The following is a 7,982-nucleotide window of genomic DNA, read 5'->3' as shown; positions in this document are numbered from 1 at the left end:
GCCACCCCCAGGGCTGTGCCCGGCCCCGAGAGCACTCAGGCCCTGCACCAACACCAGGGCCACCAGGGCAGCGGGGCAGGGCCACGGCAGCAGCACTGGCAACGCCAAGTGCTGCTGCTGCAGAGAACAGCTGCTGGGCCAGCACTGATCTGCCCCAGCTCTGCACACAGACATTGCTGCTGCAGCTCCGGAGAAGGCAACAAAAGGAAAATCTGTGGTGAAAACTCTCCTGGGAGAGGCTTTATTCTGTCTAAAGCCACTGAGAGAACAGCTCCTCATTGACACAGTCTGAGGCCACAATAAAAGTTGAGAGAAAAAAAATGAGAAATGGCACCAACACTGACCTTTCTTTGTTGTAAATAATAATAAACAAAGAAAGACAGAAAGAAATCGACCACCAAACCCACATAGTATCAAAGATCACTTTTATTACAAGTCATTTGCAGAATTTGGCAACCAGTTTAATGCTTGTGAAACCATCCAGTCATCAGTGTCCACACTGCAGCCTAGAGCTCCTGGTTCCTCAGGCTGTAGATGAGGGGGTTCAGGGCTGGAGGCACCACCGAGTACAGAACTGACAGGGCCAGATCCAGGGGTAGGGAGGAGATGGAAAGGGGCTTCAGGTAGGCAAAAATGACGGTGCTGATAAACAGCGAGACCACGGCCAGGTGAGGGAGGCAGGTGGAAAAGGCTTTGTGCCGTCCCTGCTCAGAGGGGATCCTCAGCACAGCCCTGAAGATCTGCACATAGGAGAAAACAATGAACACAAAACAACCAAAACCTAAACAGGCACTAAAAGCAAGAAGCCCAAGTTCCCTGAGGTAGGATTTGGAGCAGGAGAGATTGAGGATGTGTGGGATTTCACAGAAGAACTGGCCCAGGGCATTGCCATGGCACAGGGGCAGGGAAAATGTATTGGCTGTGTGCAGCAGAGCATTGAGAAAGCCACTGGCCCAGGCAGCTGCTGCCATGTGGGCACAAGCTCTGCTGCCCAGGAGGGTCCCGTAGTGCAGGGGTTTGCAGATGGACACGTAGCGGTCGTAGCACATCACAGTGAGAAGGGAAAGCTCTGCTGAGATGAAGAACATAAAGAAAAGGAGCTGAGCAGCACATCCTGCGTAGGAGATGGTCCTGGTGTCCCAGAGGGAATTGTGCATGGCTTTGGGGACAGTGGTGCAGATGGAGCCCAGGTCGCTGAGGGCCAGGTTGAGCAGGAAGAAGAACATGGGCGTGTGCAGGTGGTGGCCGCAGGCTACAGCGCTGATGATGAGGCCGTTGCCCAGGAGGGCAGCGAGGGAGATGCCCAGCAAGAGGCAGAAGTGCAGGAGCTGCAGCTGCCGCGTGTCTGCCAGTGCCAGCAGGAGGAAGTGCCTGATGGAGCTGCTGTTGGACATTCCTTCACTCTGGGCATGGTGGACTGTTGAAACAAGACATTGACAAGTCAGGATGAATTTGCTTGAGTCAATCCTTTTGTATTTTGTTGCACATTCACTAAAAAATTACTTTTCTTTCTTTGGGGAAATTTCACTTAGTTTTAGGGGTTTTTTTTCAAAGTTTGGGGTTGTGCTGCTGAGTTACTGCCTGATCTTCAGCATTACTCTCATCCTGAACACATTGGAGCCCAGAGGGAAAACAGGGTTCCCTGTGCCCCAGTGCAGTCAGACCTGCTGGTGTCACACAGGTGACCTGTGATCAGTATACCTCCCTCTAGATCAGCATGATTGCACTTCAAACATTCTAGAGAAAAAAGTGGACATTTGAAGGTTCCAGTTTCATTGTCAATATCTCTAAATTTTTCTCTTTTCTTCTGGAGCTGGACAGGGAGGGATACCAAGGTTCGGTCTAGCTCTTTGCATCCTGGAGTTGTGCCTATTGGGAGAGGTTTCTCTCTGTCCAAGCCCTGTCCCTGCCTGTGCTGCTGAAGCCCAGCCCAGCCCTGGGGGCTCAGCTCTGCCCTGCAGACCCCTCCCAGCACAGGGCACTGCCCAGGGGCATCTCCCTGGCAGCAGGGCCTTAAGGGCAGGCCAGACAAACAGAGATGCTGCAAGCCAAGGTGCTGCTGCGGCTGTCTGTAGGGAGAGGAGGCTGAGGAGGCTCTTTCTGAGGGAGAGCTGAGGCCCATCTGCTGATGCCCAGGCTGACAGTGCAGGAGTGTCAGTGACACAGCCAAGGCTGACAGCCCCTTTCCCTTCCCTTTAGGAGAAAGCTGAGAGCAGCCCTGGCCATGCAGCACCATCTCCAGAGCAGGAGGAATCTGCCCTGATGGGGGTGGCTCCTTCCACCTCCAACTTCTCCCCTGCAGCATCCATGGGGAGCTGCCAGGCAGGCTGAGAGCTGCCCCTGGCAGGTGGCACATGGCCTGGGCTGGCCAAGAGCCCTGAGGGCTGCAGGAGCTGCTCTGCAGGACAGCCCTGGGCAGCCCTGGCTGCAGCCCCAGCTTCAGCCCCTGCAGCCGTCCCTGGCAGCAGGAGCCGTCCTGCCCTGTCCCTCTGACAGTGCCCAGGGCAGCCCCGCTCTGCAGCACATCCTCCTCCTCCTCCTGCTCCTGTGCCCCAGAGAAACTGGGAGAGTCCTCCTGACACATCCCCCAGGCTGTGGGGTGTGCTGGCTTCAGGAGATCCCTCCAGGAGCACAGGGGACATTGCCATGCACCCACACACTCACCATGCACAGGGCTGTGAAGATCCTTCCCCAAGTGAAGTCTCAGCTCTATGTCTTCCCAATCCTGATTGCCTTCAGCCTGTCTCTGCCTGACTCCTGTCCCCTCAGTGCCTGCAGGCAGAGCCCTCAGCCCTTCTGGGCTGGGAGAGGAGCTGGTCCTGGCAAGAGCTGTGCCTTTGAAGCTCAGCAGCACAGACACAGCACAAGGACTTTAATGAGCCTCTTGGGGATTTGGTGTTGTTTACATCACACTCAGTCCCTAAGAGGGTGTTCAGAAAACTTCTCAACAACTCAAAATTAAATTGAAACTCTGAACTTTCCTGAAGTTTTATTGGCTCCCACTGAGGGAGACGACTGAGAAAGTGTCCTCAGGCTCCAGTTAGAGCAGAACACTGGAGGCAGTGGTGACAGCTGGGGACAAACAAGGAAAAGGTGTCTCTGGTGCTGAGCAAAGCTGGATGTGTTTGAGGAATGCAAAGGGCCAAGGCCTGAGCCCCAGCCCCTGGCCAGGCGGATCCTGTCCCTCCCTCCTTGCTCGGGGCTCTTGCCGGGATGGGCACTGTCATGTGGGGATGTGCAATGGCAAGGGCAGGAGCATGGGGCGGCCCCTGCCAGGCTGCTGAGCAGGGACAAGGAGGCAATGAGGCCCCAGGCCTGCAAGGGTCACTTGTCTCCTGCTCCTGCCTCAGGCCCAGGCCCAGCAGCCATGGCCAAAGTGCTGCCCAAGTTGGCTCTGGCAGGGCTGTCTTGCAGCTGCTGCACATGCCTGTGCCCTGTGCAGCCCAGGCTGTCCCACGGTGTCCCTGCCCTGCACCTGTTATAAATGAGAAGCTTGACTAGGCCAATATTCCATTAGCAATCAATTTATTATTTAATACGGTAAAGTATGAGCAATACAACGCTGGGTACAGTGGGGAAATTTTCCCTCCATCTGCACAGTAAGTTGAGGCTTACAGGCATTTATAGGGGTACACATAAACATTCTCAGCTGTTTCTATTTCCAATTTGTACTCATCAGCAGATTCTCTTCCAAATTTTTATGTCACATTTCCATACAGTATTGTGATTTAGTTTTTCTCAGGATGTATCTGAAAAGGTGTACCCCCAGATGGACCACCACCACCAGGTGGTGGTCCAGTTTCTGAAAGAAGAAAGATGCATCCCATCTGGTGGAGTTCAGCTCCCCAGATGTGTGTCCACCTTTTAATTGCAGAGACTATAAATCTAATAACAGTGATGTCCAGCTTTCCTTGGTTGAAACTATAAATCTTTGAGATGATGTTCATCTTCCTTTCTCAAGCTGTTTTTCTGTGCTTTATTAAGGTGTGCGATAAGCATATTTCCTTTTTATATATCCCAAAGCTATAGTTTCAAGGATAGAAACAATAGTCTAAAATTATAGTTCAAAAGGTTAATATTGCAGAACTCTTTAAGGCTTAACTACCAGCAAAGAGCAACTTCTTTCATGCTTTAATTCAATTGCTCCTCAATCAACCAAGGTTATTGCAAAAAAAGGTTCAAAGGCCTTCTTCCATGTTTTACTTTCCTCTGTTATTATTAGAATTCGCAACTGTCCCATTGTTGGTCTCCATATTGCAATCACAAATACACACATTGCCTGTATGTACCTGACACGAAACACAGCTTTGTATCTCACAGCCCTCCCCCTACTTGTATAAATTTTCATTTATCTTAGTCATTTGTGTCTGAGTTCAAATCTGGCCAAAACTTTGGAAGCTTTTCCTTTTTTGTCTTCTTTCCTTAATCTCGTTACTTTGGATATCTTAGCTGTTGTCTCAAGTTTGCCAACCTCTCCTGTAGCCAATTCCAGGTCTGCCACAGCAACCTGCATGCTTTGAATAACTGAGTGGATTAGTCAGATAAAACATGGAAAAAGGCAAGGTAGAAACAATAACCCAGCTAATGAACATAATATCATGAACCCTATTTTCTTCAACCAAGTTCCCCCTCCAAGAATGTAGTCCCACCATGAGGCTTGAAGGATGGAATCCCATTTTTTGACTGGGTCACGAGGCACCCTTTTGATCTCTGCTGCTAAACCTCTGATGGTTTCTCCATAATCGTCAATCTCAATGCAGCTTTCTGAATGTTTGAATTTTCCACACACACCCCCTTCTTCGGCCAGCAAATAGTCTAATGCTATTCGATTCTGATACACAAAAGCCCACACCTGAGTGTGCTGCCAGCTTAACAAGTCCAGGGCCTCCGAGGAGTGATTCTACCACTGTCTGTAGTCTAATCAATTGGTTCAGTAGGTAAACCAAGGTCATATATCCCCAGCTTCCATCTTGAGCCCAAGTGGCTGACCCATGATAATCTATTATTCTTTCTGCTAGCCACTCTTCTTCTCCCCATTTTTGGCCCACTCCTGCCCTTGGAAACTCAAGTTTTAATTATCTTTTTTCTCTGTTTATGTTTTCATATAAGGGTACTCCTAACAGGTTACTCTTGGACTTTGGTTGTACAAAGAAGGAGTGTTGTATAATCCCTAATGTACAGGATCCTTTCCATCTACGGGGCAGTTCACTGTAAGCTTTTTGCCCACAAATCCAATATATACTCTTTGGGGCTTTCTATGGTCATTTACAGCCTCAGGTTTTCCCCAGTACATTCTTAGGGTCTCCAGGGATTGGTAAGGGTTAGCTCCAGGACTTTTAAGCAAGCACAACTTCCTTTTGTTGTTCCATTCACAATCATTCTCTTTATTTAGGCTCCAGTATCCAGCAGGAGGTGTTGGCTGCCAAGTTCTAATGTTATTGTTTGAATTTACTGCTAAAGTAGATGTACAGTGAGTATACCCTACCACTTCAGTATATTTTCTCCCCTCTGCTGATGCAAACTGTCTCAATTATTCGATGATTTAAATCCATCTTTCAGGCCATTTCAATCTTCTGGAAATTTGAGTATGGTTCCATTTTAGAAATTGCTCTGGAGCTAGATTCTCACCTCTCTATTGCCATTTTTCAGCTGATTTCAATCCCCCACAAATCCAACAGTTGGCTAACTCTAATTCTGTGGGAATTTCTTGCATTAGATCTACAAAAAGGTTCCTATTTTAAATCAGAAAATCCCAATCACTATACTGCTGTTCTAACTCTTTGTTTTGTTCACCTAATTTCTTTAGCCTTTCTTGTTCTACTCTTTTCTTTTTTGCTTCTGATTCTTGCTTTTGTAATTTTTGAGTCATGTGTTTTATTTTACTCTCTGAGTCTCTTCCTTCTCTGTCCTTTGCTAAGCAAAAGAATTTGGCATATCGCAGACAAATTTGTTCATCATCATCTTTGAGAAGGTTGATTAACACAGGCCCATCCTTGGGAGAAACCTTCGGTCTGTTTTTTAAATTTGCTCCAACCCAGTATAATTTCCCACCCATAGTGCACATTTTTAATTGGTTATGGTCATAGCACTCTTCACTAACATGGGAATGTGCCATGAAAATTGATTCCATTTTTCCCTCGATCCAGACAGTGTGATTGCATTTGTCACAGACAGCCGGAGCAATAGGCTCTGATCCTGCAGCTCGCTCGTGGATTATGTGGAGTTCAGGAGTGAGGCTATTAAGGCCTATTGCCTGGGATGCAATGATCAATACAGTGAAAATAATCCTCAGGGGGTTTAACTCTCTGCCTCTCTCAAGGCGTCTTGGGCTGCATCCAAGGCCTGAGATGTAGATCTTCTCGGCAGCAAAATTTATACCTTGGGATTTAGTCACTGATATCTTTTGTTTCACTTTTGCCTTTCACCTCATGAGCCTTCAGATCTCTTTTGTGGTTGTGGCTTGATTCTTTTTAATTTAGGCCAATTGGCCCCTGAGTTTGGGGGATGTGCGACTACAATAGTGTTGGTGTATGTGCCTCCCCCTTATCCAGCGATACTTGGCTTCCTGCCACTCTTTTGCTTTAATTTCATATTCATCATGTATCCAATTGCCCTTGTCACACTCTGTTTTTTCTAATTTGGCCTTTGGTACTTCCTGCAAATCAATTCCTGCTCTTGTTCTGTATACCCAAGTTCTCCACCAATCTTTATCACCCGTTTTAATATATCCTTTCCTACTGCAGCCCACAAAGTTTTGAAAGTTTCTTTCTTTATTTCTTTCATACAATTATCGCAGAGAGCATTAGGGATCTGTCCTCTTGGAAGGTTTGTATACCAATATTCTTCACACTCTATACACTTAAAACAACCCCACGGATAACACAGTTTGGAGCAGTACATTCTACCTCTCGTGAGTACAATTGGTTTTGCAGCTTAAGGCAGGAGCGTTTTCGTAACATACATCAGTCTCTTTATAACTTGATTTTCAGTTCTCCAGGTGTAGATGCAATTCTCCACTGAGATTCAGCAGGCATCTCTGCCAGTGGTTCCGTCTCTGTGGTTCTGCTGGTTCTTTGATCCATGAAACATGGGTCCAGCCTTTTTCCGCAGTTCGGACAGCTGTATCAATGGTCAGCAGAATTAAAGATGGACCTTCCCACCTAGGAGACAAACTTTCTTCATTCCAGCTTTTAATCAGCACCCAGTCACCCGGTTTTATTTGGTATATGCTAAATCCAAGAGGGGCTGATTGAGCAATTACCCCTTTCTCCCTCAGTTCTAGGACATGTTGTCCCATCTTCTGGATGTATTTTTGAATAGTCATATCAGCTACAACTACTGATGTTTGGGGTACTTCCTGGGAATAGGGCATTCCATAAAGCATCTCATATGCAGAAAGTCCCGTATATGCATTTGGAAGCGTCCTTATATTAAGTAATCATAAAGGTAAACATTTTACCCATGACATTTGGGTTTCAATCATCCATTTTTTTAATTGCTGTTTCATAGTTTGGTTCATTCTTTCCACCCTCCCAGAGCTCTGGGGGTGCCAAGGGGTGTGATATTCCCAGGAAATACCCATGGCTTGTGTTACTCCCTTTATGATGCTGGAAGTAAAGTGGGAGCCCTGATCAGAATCAATAGCCCTGATAACCCCAAATCGGGGAATAATTTATTCCAACAATATTTTAACTACAAACTGCGCTGTGGCTGAGGCAGCCAGGTAGGCCTCCATCCAATGAGTTAGTTGATCTACTAATACTAAAAAGTATTTCCATCTGCTCACCCTTGGTAATTCAGTATAATCCACCTGAACCCTTTGAAATGGTCGGTAGGCTACTTTTCTACTGCCGGTTGAAGCTTGTCTCATTACCTTTTTGCTAACTTTTTGACAAGTCAAACACCCCTGTGTTATTTGTTTTTCTAGCTCAAAAATTCCAATACATCCATAATATTTTAAAAAATGATCACATAAGGGTCTT

At 47.1% G+C, this 7,982-nt stretch overlaps 1 protein-coding gene across 1 annotated transcript; it reads right to left on the bottom strand.

The window, feature by feature from the left end:
- Positions 1 to 506: 506 nt before the first annotated feature.
- Positions 507 to 1,049, bottom strand: LOC141726640 (olfactory receptor 14J1-like). The gene has a single exon (XM_074531591.1). The coding sequence runs from the start codon at positions 1,047 to 1,049 to the stop codon at positions 507 to 509; it is 543 nt and encodes a 180-aa protein (XP_074387692.1).
- Positions 1,050 to 7,982: the final 6,933 nt, after the last annotated feature.

This window comes from Zonotrichia albicollis, chromosome 37, assembly GCF_047830755.1.
Source record: "Zonotrichia albicollis isolate bZonAlb1 chromosome 37, bZonAlb1.hap1, whole genome shotgun sequence".
Taxonomy (NCBI): Eukaryota; Metazoa; Chordata; class Aves; order Passeriformes; family Passerellidae; genus Zonotrichia; species Zonotrichia albicollis.
This window is presented reverse-complemented; position numbering and strand designations above follow the sequence as displayed.